At 41.0% G+C, this 20777-nt stretch overlaps 1 protein-coding gene across 1 annotated transcript in view; it reads left to right on the forward strand.

Moving 5' to 3' along the window:
• The first annotated feature begins 13687 nt into the window (after positions 1-13687).
• ca16b (carbonic anhydrase XVI b) overlaps positions 13688-20777 on the forward strand; it is a 107769-nt gene continuing 100679 nt past the window's right edge. The window contains exon 1 of the mRNA XM_053867430.1: positions 13688-14353. Coding sequence (XP_053723405.1) covers positions 14266-14353 — 88 coding nt within the window. The 5' untranslated portion in view covers positions 13688-14265. The remainder of the gene's footprint in view (positions 14354-20777) is intronic.

Here is a 20777-nt window from a genome sequence, read left to right on the forward strand (position 1 = left end):
CTCTACACTATTTCTACAAGGAATCTGAGTTGCTTCTGAGGTCCACCCTCAACTGCCATTCAGTCGCTCTACCCAGGAGGTTTGTGTGTGCTTTCAGCTTGGGTGGAAGATGTTCTCCTGATCGCATGAATGAGATTTTGAGCCCCGAGGTTGTAGACGCGAGCTGCGGTCGGATTCAGCCCTCAGTGCCAAGCCATGGTGCCAGCGATAACAACCATTCCTAGGGCTATGTGTTCCTCAGTTGCACTTGGCACGAATATGCTGGTGTTCTAACATTGCGCCACTATTTCTAAGTCACCACCTCACCTCATGAGTGAGGAATTTAATGCAGTGGGGGCAGCGGGTGAGAAAATAACTTCTTCTGGTTCTCTCACTGGCCCCATGAAGACACTGTGGCTGAAGCGCATAACTATTTGAGGTGCTATATATACCAAATGACGCAAGTGAATCTAAGGAGCACCACGCATGACTTAACCCTTCCACCCATGCTCCATTTTTCTTTGTGTGTGCGAGCCATGGCATCAGGACCTGCTGATGGCAAAAACTGTTCCTCAATTGAAGGTGCAACGCGTCAACATACAACACAACTTTCGGCCAACAGGAACCCATTTCCAACACTTTTTGAAGAGAATACATTTGAAAGATCAGTGTCTCTGTGTGTACACATGTTCTGCTACATTTTAGAAAATAGCAATGGGGTTTCCATTCATATTCATATTATAATTTTCACAAATAAATATTTGTGGAAAAAAGTGGAAAATTCGCAAATATACATTTTTAGTATATGTTGTGGTCCAATAAATGACGGCGGGCGACAGGGAGAGATATGTTTGCGAGGATGAGGTAACAGAAATCAGGAAATGGAAATCCACATCATGACGCACTCTCCTGTCAATAATAATAACAAATTTAAAACCAGCATAAAGTTGCATTTTCTCCCTGAGCATTTTCACGTTTGCTAAAAAATGGCGAAACATTCAGATGGAAATCTGGCTAGTGACACCAACCTGTCTTCCTTGTTAGGTTTGTGATGAAACTATGGTGATAATTATGGGTCTTCCTATACACGCGCGGCTTCTTCGTTTGTTGTTCGAGCATCACGACGCCTACCACAGGATTGGCAAGTGTTTCGTGTGGGTGCCTGAAATGGCTTCATGGCTCCAAGCAATTTGCTTAGTCTCATCATTGTACCAGTAGAGGCTATGTGATCGTCTGTCAGACCAGACTTGTGAAATCCTCCTCTAATACATCACAACAATATTTCCTCCCACTGCTGCCTCTCAGCAAGACGGTTCAGAGTTTCAACCCAGCTCTGAACTTTCTGGGTAGAGTTTGCTTGTTCTCCCTGCACCTGCGTGGGTTTTCTCCGGGTTCTCGGGTTTCCTCCCACAGTCCAAAGATATGCTCACTAAGGTTAATTGTACAATTGTGCACACTAAAATTGACCCTAGTTGTGTGTGTGTGTGTGTGTGTCTGTGTGTGTGTGAATGTACAATCCTCATAAGATATCACTTGACTGATTACACACAGATCAATGTGTCAAAACCTCACGCTTAACTAAGAATAAGGTGTTAAAAATGTGAAAAGCAAGCAGTCATTTTACTGCTATTTTCCTCACTAGACAACGTTTCATAGCTGCATATGTGACATCAGTCAAAGACTCGTGCTGGCAGGCATTTACACAAAGTAATTTAGAAAATGAAACCAATGCAGATGAAGAAAATAATTACGAAAACATATCACGGTGGGTACTGATTCAAAATTATCAAACTGTATTTCACTGAAACATTAATAACTCAAGGGTATTTTATGTCGATGTGTATAATGGCTCAATCATGCAAGTGGATTGAAAATAAATTTCAATGTAAAGTTTGTTGACAAAAGAACTAACAACAAGGTCAAGCTGCTTACATGACTTGTTCACGCTGAGTAAGGTTTCTTCATTGTCAAAATGAAACTCTAGTTTCTCCATTAAATTACAGGAGAGAGACACACAGTCTATGTCATCTCAGATTGAGAGGGTGAATGGAAATGCATACAGGAAGGACTTGGTTTATTTCCATGTTTCACATGTGTGTGAGGAAATTAAGTTGGTGTGAATATGTGCGATGGTATTTGTCTGTGTGTGTTTGCCCTTTCAGACGATCAATAATATTTGACCGTCATGTATAGACACAACTGCCGTGACAGACAGGGGCCGAGACAGCCAGCGGATAGGTGACGCGTCTACTGTGCTCTTTTGCAAGTCATCATGTGTTTGAACATTCAAATCCTCCATGTCCAGTAAGGTTTGGCAATAGGTTTGATTTCAAAATGCTCCTGTACAGTTCTCTCCACATACAATACAGCTCGCTTATTAAACCGCTTTCAATGTTTCTTCAGAAACGCTTTAGCTGTGTTTAGTCCTTTAATGTGTTCAGGTATGACGTGAGTCAGAGCATCAATGGCAGCATCCTCAACTCTGTCAAATCCACTTACACATCCTGTCTCTTTGTCTGCGGTATGCTCCTAAAATCACAATTCACCATCGCCTTAAAGGCAAAGATCCGATATTACCAGCCCTCCTGTTTTCCACCTTCTTCTGTCTTCTATTTATAGATACCTTCATTCACTCCTAGATTTTTAATTAAATAGTGTAGTGTCATATAGCCTCGCTCTTCTCCACCACCATTTGATTAGCAGTTTTATAGCTGTGTGGATGTGGGAAGTGACTCGCTGAATTTAATTTCTTCCCTCTTTATTAATCTACCGAAGCTTGCCACTGAAAATAAACAAACTGAGTCAGCTGCTGGACTCATGATGGGATATAAACTCAAATAATTGTACCAGCTGATGAATGCTTTGCTAATAAGTCTTTTCTTTTAGAGAGTTTCTCATTTTAGAGCAGACAAGTTTAATACTCATGCCAAGCTTTTATTTTGAAACACCGACTTGACTGTAAAACGGAGACCAAGGATTCACGTAGATGGTCATGCACCGTGCCTTTTCACCAGCGCACCACAGACTGCATTCATAATATATATATATATATATATACATATTTAGTCACTTGGCTAGAAAGGCCAGACAAATGGGAAGTGTGGTCAGACAAAAGCCTCTTTTGCCAGAGTTTCATGCCGGTTACGAGAGAAGTGGCAGCCCTGTGCTAACATGTTAGCGCTCTCTGCTAACACCTGCTCAGTGTAGCTCTGGAGGAACATAAATACTGGAATAACACCATTGATGTGATGGATGGTCGTCCTGTGCTGCAAAACTGCAGGGAAAGTAGTTGGATATCTGTTATTTAATCCAGCTCCCACGGTGTCTCTCTCTCTGGTGCTGCTAGGAAGTAATCTGAATTAATTTCAATTACATTAATTATGTTCATTATTGTTTGATTGCAGTTTAAGAAAGCTTTTTTTTTTATTACACTGGTGTTCGGGAATGGCTTCTCTGTCTGTATATATGGATTTCTCATGTTCAATATATTCACTTGTTCATAAAAACATTTCATCTTTGTGTAAACAAATGAACGAAATGCAGCATATAGGGCTCAGACGGTAGTTTGACTCTTCATAAGACACATTGGATGCTGCCTGCATAACTCGCTTTTTCATTGCAACTGTTAGTAAATTATCCCCAGAGTGCAAAAAAACGTTTCTTGGTGGGGGCAGTAGAGAGCGATAATAAGGCTGGTGATGAGGCTACAGCGTCTACTACGGCAAAACTGAATGTATCAGTATTAAAGACATAGAATAGAAGATAAGACAATAGCGCAATCTCTCCTCTCTACATATATTTGATGGCATCACAATGTTTCCAACGGGCTTCAGAGCAAACATTCCCGCGATCACTGTAAGAGCATATTCATATTCTCTAAACCGCTTTTTTATTTCAGTGGTTCTTTGAACCTGCAAGCGCAAGCAGATGTGTCTCAGTGGGTCAGAACAATATGGACCTCTCTCATTGTGTCTACTTTCCCGCTGAAACATAACTTTTTTTTTTTTGCTGAAGATGTTGTCATCTTCGTAGGGAAAACTTTTATTGGTGATCTGCTAATTTCCTGCATTAGAATTCATTCATCTGATGCCTTCGCTCCTCCGCGACCATGTGTCCAAACATCTGCCAGCTCAAGCGCTCGCTCGGCGCCTGTATGATGAAATCCAGAGCCTGTCGTGTGATAAATGCTCCAACTCTTCACTTTCATTACATCACAGTCCAAAAGAAGAATTAAGCACTGTCACCACTTTTCCATCTCTAATAGCTGATTTCAATTGTCTGCTTTAATCTGCTTCACAGACGGATCCGGCGTCAGCAGGAGGGAAGTTCACCGCAGACCTGCACTAATCTAGATTTTCAAGTGGAAGAATACAAAGTGAAATGTTTCTCGCTGCGTAAACACGTTTTCTCTTGCTTGTTTATCTCCGCCGCACCACAGCTACATGTTCAATTCACTAATATTCTCATCACGTTTCCAGGTTTCCTAAGGTGTCCTGGATACTGTCATATTATCTGCCCTCGTATATTATTAATCATGAATGCATATTAGACAGCCCGGCGAACATGGACACTTGACATTTCAAACCTTTTAGTATGCTACTTCGCGTAAAATCGGCTGTTGTGACTCATAAAGTTGCCAGTGAGAAGCTGCACACAGGAAGAGTTGAAGGCTGAAGTCGAGTGACACGAGTGAAGAGTGATGAAGAAGAATCTACAGGATCTAAAAAGACTTTTATTTTTGATGTGCTTGTTCTGTTATGGAAATGTGCCGCTTGAATGAGCGTTTAAGTTGATTTGCATGTGATCCAAGGGACACTCCTGACTGAGAATAATGCCGCTTTTTTTTTGTTTTTTTCTCTCTCTCTGCATGTTCACATTTCTCCATGCTTCAGACAGTTACCAGAATAATTTGGCACTGACACTGCTGACGTACTTTATCTGTCAACATGAAGAATCCGCTGGATAAGAGATGGGAGGTAGAGCTTCTAAATGGGTTGCTTCAGAAGCTGTAATAGCTTCCGTTGACAGTCTAATGAAAAGGGTGTTCTGTCATTCAGAAAAAAAAAAAGTACTTCTTAATGGAAGTCAAACAATATGCAGTTTAAAATGATCTACCTTTAGAGTCCTTTTCACAGGACTATAACAGAATCTGATATTTATCAATATATATATGGATCATTTATTCATTCATCGGTCGACACATACTCCTGAAATGCTCGCCGGTCCTTCTCAGACTACCTTTTGAAGGACAACCTCTCACACACGCTCACAATTAACCTCCACATGTTCTTGGTCTGTGTGAGAAAACCGCAAGGACAATCAATTATCTCAAGCAGCACACTCTGTATGCTTTCTGAGTTCCACGGCTACCTATGGAATCCTTCCGCTCCGGACATCATTCAGCAATAATATGTACTATATTCATTTCAACCTCATTTGTCACCTCTGCAAGATTGTATCTATTAGCCTGTTAGTCTGTGAGCAAAATTACGACTACATTTCAATGGCATTCTCAAGAGACGCGTTGGCACAACTCTGAAGGGCACCTCAAATTCTTGAGGGGCCGCGAGATGTGCTTTGACTGTTGTGAGGGGCCTTTGAACCAAAAGACAGATGAAAATAATAAGTCTTTCTATGAAAGAAGATAGACTATAATGAGACTTGAGTACATTTTTCTTATATCTGTAAGATATTTTTCCACTCCACATTTACTCAATAAAATATGTACTTTAATCTGAATTTTTCTTTCAGGAGATTGTTTTTTTTGCGAATGGCAACAAATGTTAAAAGTAAAATTTTGCTGAACATTCGGTGCAATTTTGAATTGTTTTTTGGGGGGGAATGCACACAAAATGGGGAAAAACAACACCAACAGAATGAGATTCCTTGTCCTTCAGCAGACCTCCCTGTCTCCCCGTCTGTATATTCAGTTCCTGGATTTGGCCTCGAAACTCCCGCACCTCGTCATCTTGCTTGTTTCATAGTCGTCTCTCCGAAGCGAACTGGTCCTGGAATTGCTTTAACTGGCTGTTGCTTACTCGCTTGAGCTCCATCTTTTTATAACGCCAAATATTCCGTTTTCAGCTTTTCTGGTGTTTTTGTTTTGTCTTCTCCAACTTGTATTGGTTCTTTTGTGCCTCATCTTGGTAATCGCTTCCATGAACTCACCAACTTCAGTCGCTGAGTCAGTGCTCTGCTCCAACACTGCCTCATCTTCCTCCCTGTTGACATGGTCAGCATCAGCGTGGCTAACTTTCCTTGGTCCGGCTTGAGTCGACTTCCCTTCTTCTTGCTGCTATCGTCCTTATCTATTTTCACGACCACACCGGTGCTTCCTTGTGGTTTATACAATTCATATCCCTTTTGTAGTTGTTTATTACCACATGTTACCACATGACCGTGTAATTATCAACGTAAAAGTGAACTACAGTTAACATTGCAATGAATAATAAAAACAAAGTACTTAAACAGAACCCATGGATAAATATTGTCAATATACAAAATATGCACATTTGTAGATACAAATGTAGGACAATACTATTGAGTTGTGCAAAAAAAAAAGTTTTGTCATATTTGTGTGTTCTGTTTTACTTTGTTTTTCGTTCTATTTGACCTTTATTTTGCCTTTTGCATTATTTGTATTTTTGCCTTGCTTTGTCCTTCATATAAACAATTTGTTTGTCCATCAGGTTGTCTGTCCATCATCATATCCATGCATCATTTATAGGAGTGCATATTATGCCATGTTGTATTATATAGATATTCCATTCACTCATTCATTTTCTGAATGTGGTGTCGTGCAGAATTGGAGTCTATTCTGGTTAATGTCAGGACACGCCATGGACAGGTTGCCAGGCCATATATAGACAAACAACCACCCACACACACTCGCAATGACAGACAGAAAAGCACCACCCATTGAACTCTCGATGTTTTTCGACTGAGGGAGGAAACCGACGTGTCCACATGGGACCCAGCTAGTCCCTGTCTGTGACGCCGCCAGTCATGGTGTCAGTGGATGAATCCCAGGGAAAAACCTGTTTTCTACTAGTTTTCAGTCTAATATACACACATACCAATTCAAAGAATAATATTAGGATTATGATGAAGCAAAATAAAATAGACAAAATAAAATGAATATTACAATGGGTATCGCAATAAGACACACACAGATCTCGGACTATACGTTCGCACGATTGTACGCATGTGTTAAAGTGTCTGCTAATGTTTAACACTTATAACGTTTCACCGATGCTTTGAAGAAGCTGTCAGAATTAGCATAATAATAATGAGAATGTCACCCCACACAAATGTGGCGTCTGTGTCAAAACCACTCGCATGATTTTGATCGATTCATTAACTCAAACCGGAGACACAGATTTAGATGAGCCCTGTAATGAGCTCTGAAAGTAGAGGCGGGATTTCGCTCACATATTTGCACTTTTTCAAGTTCAGTCAGGATGCTAGTAATATCAGCAAATATCATCAAAATAATAACAACAATAGCAAGAGGCTCTGACTGCTCGTCCAGCAGATGCTTCTGCCGCTGCACATGGCTCACACATTACTGATGGCAGACAACAAAAGATTTTGGAGGGTAATGACGATAAAAAAAATAGCTTCTGATTAAATAATGTAAGAGAGGGAGAATCAAATAAATTATATATTGTCATAGCCCCAATTCCATTCCATAATTGATGTCCAAAGTCGTGAATTATGAACTGACTGTCAACATGTGAAGTGGGTTTGAAAAGATAGTACAAGAGTGATTCTCAAACCACTTTAGGGCAAAGAGGAAGAGGACGCCTGTGGGAGCTGCTGGGTCATCGCACGTTTAGTGCAGAAGTGGAACTCAATTTTGTGTCGCTTCAAACTGCTGCTGCTGCCTCTTTAGCCGCGTCTCATATAATGAGATACGCTGGTGTGAGGAAGCCTAGCGCTAAACCTTAAAACCCATGTTGAAAAAAAAAAGACGTGTTCTGATGTCCTCATGGACAAGGTCTAATCGTCTATTTAAAAAAAATGACACTTTTTAAGTCAGATGTTTTTGGAGTAGGTCTTGAGATGAAACTTGACTTTGAAATCAGTTTCAAGACCGCTCATCTGATCAAGCACATTTTTGGGTGGTATATTTTCTCTGACAACTCATTTCTCTGAGGACCAGCCGCGAGCAGAGAATTCTTAATAATATCCTCAAGATCATACAGACCCATTTTCAAGCTTGATGTGTTTTTGTTTTCAGCGTAATAACGCTCAGAAGTAGCTGAATTGTAAATATATGGTTGGATCAGCACATCACCCCCTCGCGCTTCACTCCAGTGGACTTCTCCAGGATTGTTCATCCCCTTCAGCCAGTCTTTAACCATCAGTGAAGGACTGTCAAGGCTGGGGGCCCTCCTCCTGTGGGCGTAGCTATTTTGGAGACGTGTTATGTGAGAGGGGATTTGGGCTAATCTGTCATCATTTGAAAGCCACCATGTCTTTTGAGTAATAATCACATATTTGTTATCTTTGTAAAATCCATCTACAGTTATTAGGGGTGGGAGTACGTTGTTGATCGAGTGTTTTTAAAATGAATTCAGATAATAGGTTTCACTGTCACGTATACTTACACTTGTGTGTCATGAGAGGTTATAGTCATAAATATTATTATTCTTTTTTCACGTGTGCCTTTTTAGCACCAAGTGGGTTATGTTTTTCATTGTGTTCATCTATCTTTCTGTTAAATAGTTTGAAAAGTTATTCAGAAAATAGTGCATTCATATCCAACAAGAAAATGGAAAACTTATAAAAAATAAATAAATAAAATGTCAAGACTGGTTGGTGCAAGACTGCACTTTCTGTTCAGTTGTAACCTAATCTATGCTCTGTCAAGACACTTGCTTCATAGTTAGCCAGCACAATTCTTGAATCAGGGTAGTTTTATTGACGTAATTACACAGTGAAGTCATGTGAACAAAACAAAGGTCCCTGTTGAAGGTATTGTCTCCACACTCTTGTAGTTTTGTGGTACCTTTTTTTCCTTTACATTATTTATATTCATGTCCCAAATATGTGATTATCTTTAAGAGTTGGCAAAAGAAGTGGGAGGGTCCTCGCTGGAGAACTAGTACGTCCGACCCCTTATTGACCCCACCCCCAAGGTCCAACCCCGCCCCCAGGTGAAAACCATCGTCACAGCCGGTTCGGGACGGCCTTTGATAGACTTCCAGTCTGTGCAGAACTACGCAAAGTTCATGCTGAGATGTGATTTTAAACTTGGTTTATGTAACAAAACTCAAACTTCTTAGTCTTCTTAGTCATTTCTTAGTTATTTTTAAATGTATATCGTGCATTGCTTGGGGTCTATTACATGGTTAGCGCAATAGGATGAACGCCATATATAGTGGGTTCGATCCCGGCAAAAACTTTTTTGCAAGCTTAACCAAAGTGGGTTTCATATGCTGCTGGGTGGGATTGAACCTGTGGTTGGGTTTGGACCTGGTGCAACTCCACCCATGAAAGAAGTCAAAACAACTATATTTCCAGGAAATTTTGGTAACATTTCAGACACAATCCAGGTGACCATCTCTCGCAGAGATCTCCGCTAAGTTTAGCCTGGTACAGTCGTACAAGTGAGAGCACCACCGCCACCTACTGTCACTCATTTGACTCAAGGAAATAAAGTAGCTTCACATTACCTGCTGTTTTTCCCTTGTTAAGTAATTCCCCATTTTATTACCTGGTTTGTACATTTGTATGGCTGGAAGAAGTCCCCACTTCTTCTCTGCTCCTCTTCCTCAGGAGTGAATCCAGCCATAATCTTTATTTCTGTCTCTAAATATGACCATTAGTCTTAGTCTCTTGTAGCCTAGGGCATTTTAGTACATTTACTTTTGTGAGCATGTGATTTGAAGTCCATTTTTTTATTGGTGAACTGTGCTTCATAAATGGAATCCAAAAGTAAAGGTCAAGCACATCCGCAAACCAGTTGGGCCAGGTGCATAACAAATACAGCAATACAGTGAAATAAATAAAATAAAGCTGTCTTCAAAAATGTAAAACAAACAGCAATACAGTTAAATAAATAAAATAAGGCTGCTTTCAAAAGTGTAATACACATACAGCGATTCAGTTAAATAAATACAATTCTGAAATAAAATAAGGCTGTCTCAAATAGGCACTTAAGCTCAATATAGCAATTCAAAAATGAATAATAGAAGCATAACACGCCTCTATGGGTCCGTCAATGGGCCAAAATGGCTCGCCACCTTTGATACGCAGAATTATTTGTGTTAAATGACAGCACTACTTATTATATATATTATTTTCGAAGCCCAGTTGTGTAGTAGCAGTGTCCATGTCCCCCCAAACCCTCACTCCACAGAGCAGGCGTGGGGGGACACTGCAGCAGAAACGCTCTTTCATTCAAACATAATTTGCATTTGTTCCTACGAAATAACTGATTGCCTATTTTCATTCTGTTGTTTGAAAGTCATTCCACATCTAATACCCAACCTAGCTTATTTCCATTCGCTGTCTGTATCATGATTCGAAGAGAAAAAAAACACATTACCAGCGGCAAATGTTGGCGCTAACCCGTTTTTTGGGCTCTACCTACACTATACTTAGATAAACACAGTAAAATGAGTAGCAGACACAGGCATGTTTGTTAGCATCTCCAAAATATGCTCCCCACATATTGTGGTAAACACAAAAAATGACTGACAAGTCTGGTACAAACACTGTTATTTCAGCATCTGAATGTGAAAATAATGTATTTATGTATAAATTATACCTTCTGCTGCATATTTTCTGTTTTCTTTTGCTGCAGTTATATCCTCCATTAGATGTGAAATGAGCCACTTGCCCGAGGTCGGCGCTCTCTGAATGCCTTTATAATCTCAGTCATGCAGCTATGTTGCCTTTACAGTTTATATTCTTGTACTTCCAGACAGCATTTGGGCAGTCTAACCTAGAACTGTGGGAAAGGAGGTGTAACTGTGATTAATGTTATGTAAAGGTGTCCAGAGAGATGAGGATTTTGACAAGGTAGTCGTTTTCGAAGGGAAGCAGATGGTCTGTATTTAACTCAAAGGACCCTTGTGACAGGCACAAATGACCTCGCTGAGATCTGGATTACTAAATGGGAGTCAGATTCATCAAATTAAATGTCCTGCAGTACATTTTTTTTCCCTCTCTCAGAACTACAAACCTACCTATGGGAGAGTCAGTGCACAACCCCCCATCAGGCCACGCCGAGGGTTTTCCAGGTGATGATTGCGTGCTAAAGAATTCCATTCACAGCCCTGCCAGGATGAGGCAAAGGGGACATAACCATGTGACGGCCATTTTAATTATTATGGGGCCTGAGAGGAAGGAGAAAAACTGGAACGATAACGGGTGAATGAAATCCAGCAGGTTCTATTTTGTTCCTGGGTGACAGCGGGGGTGCAAATCATGTTATGTCTTATAGCACTCACCACCCCCCACACACCAAGCCATCCAACAATCTGTCTTATTTGTCTGGTCTTCGTGTGGTGCCTCATTGACTTTTGAGAAGGTACTACAAACACTTTTTTTTTCAAATGGCTCTCAAGTCAATTGAGCTGCTTAAACCCCTCCACCACAATGAGGCCCAGTTCAAGGACGGTCAGAAGCATGATGCAGATCCAGGATTATGTTGGTTGATCCGCGAGGTCTGGGAGGTGGATGATTTCTCAAAGACGAACTTCATTTCTGATGATTCTATATGTCTTTCCTTTGAGCCTTTTATGTTTGTCAGACCCTGAAATTTACACTTTCTCGTGAAGTGATACTTGTAATTGGATGTGAATGAACTGGCGAAATTAAAACTCTTTTGGTGCCTGCTCGTACGTGGTTGGACCAGCGGAAGGCATATCAAAGGTCAAGGCTTTCTTCCTCACTGAAGTGGATCACAACACAACTCACTGAAGATCAAATTGCCGTTCCTAATGGAAAGCCAGCAGAAATCATGCTCCATCAAAAGCCTCAGCATGAGCATGTGTGGGCGTCGACCATACTGCATTTGCTGACCCGGCTCCCCTCCTGTTTTGTGTTTTATTTAACACCACATCGTTGAAGTTTTTGGTTCATGGCTCAGCGTTACCAGTTTTCAGTCATGCAGCACCAGCACAACAAACTGTAGCGACCTTTGGGCAACCGTTTTTAATTGCCAGGGTTTTATTGACTTGCCTTGGACATCTGTCACCAAAGCTTGTCCTCACAACATTTTATCAAGCGGTAACTGTCATCGTGATAGCCCGATGTCATAGAAAATACACTGTAAATAGTGAGGCATTTATACAAGGAAATCAGGTGGCACATCCAGGTAGCTACTGATGGGTTGATGAAGTTTCATGAAACAATAAACTTATGAGGTGTCTCAATTTTCAGAGCCCAGTCGATGAGGGTAAGGTTTCATTGTAATGGCTGTTCGAGGCAGCTGCCAACAGTGCCACCTAGTGGCTTCTGAAAACTTGTACACTGTTTCATGAAGCCTCATCACTACAGGCATCAATGATCTTGAATTTCACAGTGAGCACAAAAGGGAATGTTCATGAAAGTTAAATGTGAGGTGAGTATGACTTGTTTTCATCTCTGCCCTGGCTCACATCTCTGTTGGACTGAAGCTGGGCTCTGTCTCTGACTAACTGCAACAGAGGAGGTGCAGTCAGGGCGAGCAGAAAGCCTGATGTTGAAATGACAAAGTATTTATTAAAACAAACCTACTATAGTATGGACCAGCACCAGCAGGAAGAATACTGTAGCGAGTGTCACCAATGCCTTAAAATATGAGCTCAGTGGTAGTAAATAGTGAAATGATGCTCAAAAGAGGCAGCCAAACATTCCACCACTGAATGACTCGATGTCACTATTGATTTTCATTTCACAAAAGCAGCTGCAGGTAGTCATGTTTTATTAACTTGAATAACAACAGTTACATGCAAATGGAACATGGCAAGTCTCAACACAGTTAAAATGCTTGAATGCTTGGTATTTAGAGCATTCAGAGGTCAATACAAATAAATAAGACTCTTTTATAGCAGTGTTTAGAAAGTGGACATGATCTACAGTAATAACTCCAACAGGTCTGTTTCCAATCAAATGGAATTGAGAATATAGAGTGTGACGGTCAATTTTTAGGGTTAAAATCGTTTAAATAATTCAATATTTTGCACTTTTGAGGCCGAGTTGCTTAACAGATTCATCTCAAACACACCTAAATCTGGAAATATGAGAGTAGGCACAAGGCAATATGGAGGCTAAAAAAAAAAGTTTAATCTCAAGAGGAAGTGTAATTTCCTCCTCCCTCCAAATAGCACTTGCTTTTTTTAGTTTCCATATTATTGTTGACAGGGGGTGTCAGTATGAAGAACATTGAACAAACCTGCGGGCCACATAAAGTGATTTGGTGGGCCTGATTTGGCCCCCCGGCCTTGACTTTGACATCCCTCACCTTATGGCAGGGAAAAAACATGAAGAGATAATGGAGAGAAACGAATCGTGAGTCGGGGTTTAGCAATACAAGGTGAAATCTTCATTATGATCAATTACGTGAGATTTAAATTGGATTGCCTTCGCATAATGACAACATAACTACAATGTGATTCCGTTTTATGGAGACTGCAGCCAATGATGAGTCAGAGCAGTAATGACTTGGGTGCAAATATGATCGCGAGCGTTCACGGTTCATGTTGGAGCTGCACACACTCCGCTGTGTGTCGAGTCATTTGGCGCTGAGCACTTCCAGGATCCGCCTCCCGACCCTCAGCTGCTCTGGTCCGGCGAAGGAGGACCAGCAGCCAGACGGCAACGCAAGCGTGACCGCTTCACTTCCTGGATGGAAGACAGCGAACATCTCTAAACCCGCTTCGCATTGACGCAGATCATCGGCGAATAATGACGACGCGTGATCCATGAGAGCCCACTTTCCCCTTCCTCCTCCTTCCCGACGGTAGTTCAGGACGATTGATCGCCGGCTGACCGCTATTCATCCCGGGAATGTTGCTTTCTGGAACCTCGCTACAGGCGCGGAGGAGCCACATTTCCAACTGTTTGTGCACACTCGCCGTGTGCGTAACATTCTGCGCTTCCCAGCAAAAACCAGCGGCGGAATACATTTGAAAGCAGTGTAGTCTTTAACAGTTGTTGGCTGACGTCTCGCCTTCGCGGCTGCGGTGTCAACTTCGCCTGTATGTGATTTCCTTTCCCCGACGAGGACGAAAAAACACTTGAAAGTTTGACACCGAACGCCTTCTTGTTGCTCTCCATGAGTAGACGGACATGCAGGGAATACGGGAATCGAGTCACCGGTGGATTTTACCCCTCCTTTTCTTTCTAACCTTGCTCAAACACAAAGCCTGTCATCCTGGTGAGTACTTCTCCCAACAACGTGGACTGGCTGCTGGCGTGTCCTTTCTCCGCCACACACGGACACGAGCGTTGTGTTTTGAATCCCGCAAAAAAGCAGCGATTCTAGATTAGCATTGTTTCTGCTAACGGCCGCAGGGTTGCGCTCACATGATTCGCGTGCATGTTATCGATCATTCACATGGACTGTGGCGCAAATAATTCCCTCTAAACGCTACATCCGGTCCGACTCTTGTCGGCTTGACGCTCGAACATGCTTCCATCCCTCCGCACTCCGACGAACGCTGTGAATAATGCATCAATGTGTGGCGGTGGTATCGTGAAACATGACCCAGGACACTCGGGAGATTTCGACTTTCTTCACTGAATATGATGGCCCACGTCTGTCTGTTGGCGACGTCGTCGAGGCTGTGGGGTTTTTAGCCTGACCTCAGGTCCGGTGAAAATAAAAGTCTTGAGTCAAGTCGACAAGACAGTGCATATTTGGGTATGTTTTATATGGAGGGCGATTAACGCCACCTGCCCAAGAATGGAAGTAACGGTTATTGTTTATTTACGGCTTGAAATCCAAATGAAAAAGCAATTGTCAGCTATTCTAAATTGCTGTTATTCTGAATAACAGACAGATCATTTTTTTAAACAGACATTTTCTCTGCGCGCTTTAGATAGCAACAGTTGTCATAAAATCTAACCCCGTAGTGTACTACAACAGTTGAAGCTGCTTAGGATATGAAAGTCATATTCCTGATTCAACACAGTCTGTTTCAAATTCAGCGGATGTTTATCTTGTGGTATGTGATGGAGTACCTCTAACTTTGAACAAGAATTTGAGCAACATGCATCGCACTTTGGTCTTTGGGGGACAAGGACAACGCTAAAAGTGTTGGCAGCTGCATCCATTCAAAACAGGGTTAGATAAAGGCCGTTATTTATTGAGTAGTTGGGCTGCAACTAACAATTATTTTGACTAGTCACCGACTACCTTAAAAATAAGCCGAGGTGACGGCATACGGCGCACACCAGTTGACATGCAGAACTTAAACTGACATCAATGTAAAAAAAAAAAAGTATGTTTAATGTTGTTAACACGTGTATCGCGTAAAATGTAGTTCTGAAATTTCACATTTAAATTTGAATGGCCAAAACGTGGTGTGAATAGTATGTGTCCTTTGATGTGAAATGGTCCCATACTTAAGACGTTTTGAGTCGTCGTGGTCACGCAGCCTCCGCCATTCCTCCTTTTACTGCAGACTCTGCTAAGAGAATGATGACGTCACGGCTTATCAACCAGTCGGCAGCTAATTTAATAGTCCATTATAGTCGTTCAAGCCATATTGGATAGTGAAATAGGGGAGAAAGAAAGTCACCATCAACACACTACTGAACAGTATGTGATCACCAACTTCCTTTGCGTGATCATCATGAAGTATTCACAGTACTTAAAGCACTTTCTAGTTTTCAAGCATATTTTGCAGAGCAAAACGTTTATCTTAATCGCACCATGTGAGTAGTTGCTGCATCGTATGGAACAATAGTGGTGGAGCTAATCATATGTTGCTTTGGGTAGTAACTGCTCTTTGTAGGCTCTTAGCAAAGGAAATACTGATGTGTGGGATGGAGAACAATGGTGAAGGAGGCAACAGTCAACAAATGAACACTCCTTACTTACGATAGTCACGTCGTCTTGGTTTGTGGTGTTGTCAGTCAGTTCTCCAGGTTGCAGATTTATTATTAAGATGATCAAGAAACCACGCGTTCCAACTTATCCTAACACGCTGTTGTTTCTGTTTTAAATCTATGACTGCACTGAACCGAGTCTGACAGATCCTGTACACGTGCTGAAGTGAAACCATAATTGTTTCCAGCCTGAAGCCAAAAACAAGTCTTAAATTCAGATTTGAATAAGCTGCCATGCATTTCACAGATTACACGAGGCCATGGCAAAAAACATTAGAGGATTAAACAATGTATCTGGACTGATTTGTGGCACAGATATCTGCGACTCTGATTTTCGGAAGGGGACAAGTGGGGGGAAGGGGTTTCTCAGGGCTGGGATCAAACCTCCCAACATATCAATCTCTGGAGGTATTTTTGGAGTTGCATATCCGGGCTGGGTTTGGAAATCGGAAGCAAGATTTTTGTTTTTTCTCCGTTCATGTTGTCGTGCCTGTGGTAAATGAGGACGTGATGGGGATGGGCGTGACCAGGGACGGTAGCTGAGGCTTGACGGGAAAACCATGAGATGAAGAAGAGTAACTGAATTCTTCTTGTTGTATTTTAATGATTGATTTTCTTTCTGAATTGTCAGCATCAGCCAGCAGCCAAGTGACATCTGAACCTGCCTTGAAACTGCATCTTAAACATGGTCAAACTCAGATGACACATTCCTATCAAAAGAGCTTGAAGCCATTAGTGCGACTTGTGTGTTCTTTATTTAGTTATGGATCAATGTAATTTTGCTCCTTACAGCATGCTTATTCATTACATTCTGTATGAACTTGAGTGCTTGATTTGATCATAAAATACATAACTCTCCTTTGAATATACTCATGAATTGATGATATGAATTAATATACATCCACTTCCATATTGCATTAAAAAGTAATCTCATGGCTGAAATCACTTTTACATCTGGAGACACTGTTGCATGCTTCACATGGCTCTGTGGCAATAACCGCCCTCCATATAGGAACAGTGATGCAATGCAAGAGAGCAGTTCCTCTGGACGCCGACCCCTTTGCCCTGAAATACTCCGAATCTTTTTGTCATTTAATTGGACAAGCTGCTGAAACAGTTTAGTGTTGTCATGTTTGACTGGAGCCTGAATTCATACCGAAGTAGCCGAAGCTGTCTTGTCTTGGTTTGACGATAGAGAGAGGGAAAAAAAAGAAAAATCGATGAAATCCTTTCATGCCATCATTTGAAGCGTATTGACCTCTATCTTTTTTTTTAGTCCTCACATTTTCTTGGCATTGACTGTATTGCTTTACTGGTATGCATGCTTGTAGGTGATTCATAACCCGGTAGTCAAATAGCTCTGGTTTTCTCATTTGAAATCTTCAGTTTACTGGCCTACTTTGCTCTATATAAAGCTAGATTTAATTAATGATAGACACTGTTGACTATCCCTATATCCCTCCAGAATAATGTAAAGCAGGAAAGTATTATTATAATTTTATAGGAATTTACATCAAATGCTAAGCAGGTCATCGCACATGAGGAAATGGTTGAATGTGAAATCGCAAAGGCATTTATCCTTTATCAAAATCCATCCTGGGTATGCACCAAAAGATTATGGATTTTTCTTTGGCACCCGCTTCACTCCTCCACATTTCAGAAACATTTGCTCACTAGGTTTTTAACTCCTTTAGCAAAGCATTTAGAAGAAGCCAGAATAAATCAGAGCACATATTCCATTAGACCAGTGATTGATTTCCTCAGTCGGCAGTGGCATCTGAAATAGTTCCAATGGTAACCATTGCCACCGCTGCCGACCAGGTATGTTGCCTTTTTGCTATCTAAATTGCTGTGATCAGGCCTGAATCGCAGAAACTTAAAAAAAAAAAGAAAAAAGAATGAAACCTTGGAAGCAGATAGCTTGGTGGCTAGTGCTCAAACCGGACTCCACGATCCTCAACCAAAGTTGCCAAAACCACCAACAAACAGTCTTGAAGATGAGTCGAATAAATGCGTTTGATTTTAGTGTCAGACATTCTGGGAACTCAAAAAGCAGACACAGTATATTTTGAACTGGTTATGGTTATTTTCAAGTACCACGGCGGACTCTGGTCAGGGAGGGTCAGACATTCTCCATCATTATTAAATGTACTGTAATATATAATCCCCCAACACAAGTGTAACCACCAAGGTTATTGCTGCACTCGGAAAACCATGTACGAGAAAGTCATTTTATTGCTGTATTTATTGTCCTGTAGTTCTCTCGCTTTCTTGACAAATCCATTCGGATGGTAGCGCTGTACCACAAAATCAAAACATCCATTCCTTGCTACATTACCAACAGTTCCTGATATTATCATTGAAATCCAAACAAAGCAGTTTGAGTCATTTTGGAACCAGACTGACTGATAAACATGGCAAATAGCTCCATGGTTGCGTCTCGTAGGGGTTTGTCGTGACCATTTGCTTACTGCAAATATCAAATCTTTTGGCTGCAAGAAACAGGAGCGAAGGTCAATGTGTTTGTGAGCTGGAAAGTTTAGCGCCACTGGATACAAAGCAACATTAGCTAATTTTATACATTGAAGGAGCACATTTCTGTTTTTCTTCTAGAGACGGATCAATGCCAGTTTTTCCACATCTGATACTAATAATGATACTGCAGGTTTGAAGATCTGTCGATTCCAATCTGATACTTTCTGTTTGGATTTCAAAATCAGAAAACTTTATTAATCCCAAAGAAAATAATTTCCGAACATGCTCTGTACTCAACATATGACAATAAAATAATAAAAATAAAACAATGTTTTTATAATAAAATAATTATAAAATCTATACAGCTTGTATGATGCAGCACCATCAAAACAAAAAGACATTAAGGCACGTCACACAATGTGAAATTGAGGATATATGGATCCGGTCAGATGGACCAGGTCATTTAGGCCTGGATTCGACCCGATAAACTATTTTGTTGGTGAAAGTAATCAGAAAAGAAATTCAGTCGTATGTGATGGGTTTTGTGTTTTGACTTCACTTCTCTTTGTACAATGCTGATTCAATATTAATATACTACAAAGTCAGATACTAGCAGGATAAAAGAGCATCTGTGCTAATCGGAGACGCTTCATCTTCCACCTCTGTCATCTTTGAATCCAGAAGTCTGCAGCAGAACTGAGTTGAGGAGTCGTGATAATGATCTTGTTAAAAAATATTTCATTTGAAGAGACATTTTTGACAGCGTAACGACGGTATGGAAAAAATAAACAGACCTAAATATCTTCACTGTCTTCTAACACGGTCCAGTGAAAGTCCTAACCCCTCCTCTATGCTAAACCTTCTCTGCCAGTAATCCTCTTCAGACATAGTTATACACAACATCACATAATTGTTGACATTTCCATTCAAACAAGCTCTCAATAGGCTTGCTGGTCAAGTGCTTGTCTTAAATATCTAATGTGTGCGACTGCCTCAGTAGAGCCCTGTGGGTCTTTCGTGCAAAACCACTGACCTTTCCAGGGTGAAATCTTCATTTCATCCAATACAAGAAGGGATTGGCCCCAATTCCTGCGACGCTGCCCTGTTCAGAATAACTGCAAGGTTGAATAAGTATGTGATGCAATATTGAATCATTACGGTGAAAGGGTAGCAATGAAAAAAAAAAAGACGTTAAATTAGTTTCACTTAAACTTGGTATTTGATGGAGCTTAATAGTGGAAAAATTTAATTGCCTTGTCATAGTTTAAAAAGCAGTGCATTGGTCAGACACTGAGGACTTCAGGGGCAAAAGTTTCATTAAATCATAACTATCGGAACATTTATGTGAAAGTTTTTCATTACTGTAGGGTCCGGATCAAACTGGTGAAATCACATGTGCTGTTTTCGCCCATGTGGCCACAGCTCCACCAACAGAGCTGATCTCCTGGAGGACCAGAGATGAGAAGCAGCAGCTGAGACCGTGGTGTCAGAACCCTGCTTTCTAAACTAGTTTAGAAGTGATCCTCATATATATTGTTTTTTTTGCGATGTTTTGGGCAACCATCAGAAAATTGAATTACTGTAATAGTCAACTTTAAAACTGTCTATTGTGGCAAAAATATGTTATCTCCCCCCCATCCTTGAGGTTTGCCTCCAGCCTTAGTCTTTAAAATGTAAAAAAAAAAATCAAACTAAAATATCAAATAAAATAACAAGGCTGTGTGCTTTTTGATGACCAAATGGTATGTTAGACAATGCAAAAAGATCTGAATGAAATGTAACAATATGGCGCAAACTGCGTGTTAAGTGTCTGATGCTGTAGGTCAGAATAACCCCTGGAATACTTGTGTATCACTCTCGCAAACTATGACAGAGAAGCCACAGTGATCTGTCAAGCTTGCACCCTGTTGATCGTTGTTGCGTCGTATCGTAAACTGCGTTCTGTCAGCTTTACTTTGGGCAAAAAATCGTGCAAACAGAGTGAGCAGCTACATGGGAGAATGAAGATGCTGCGGATTGTTGCTACACAACTGAATTTAAATCCTTGTTTTCCGTTGACTCACTGTTGCGGATGTTTCTCAACTCATCTTTGATGTTTTGAAGAACATATTTTTATCTTGTTATCACCGTCTACACGCTGCTCATTATAAAAGAGGTGCTGAACATTTGTGTTAATATTTCCAAAAAGATCGACATCTTGTTGTTGCGGAAGCCGCCTTAGCTATATACCACTGGGGGAAAGCCTGCTGTCTCGCCTCTCAGGATGTTACGCC

Source organism: Synchiropus splendidus, chromosome 6 (genome assembly GCF_027744825.2).
Source record: "Synchiropus splendidus isolate RoL2022-P1 chromosome 6, RoL_Sspl_1.0, whole genome shotgun sequence".
Taxonomy (NCBI): domain Eukaryota; kingdom Metazoa; phylum Chordata; class Actinopteri; order Syngnathiformes; family Callionymidae; genus Synchiropus; species Synchiropus splendidus.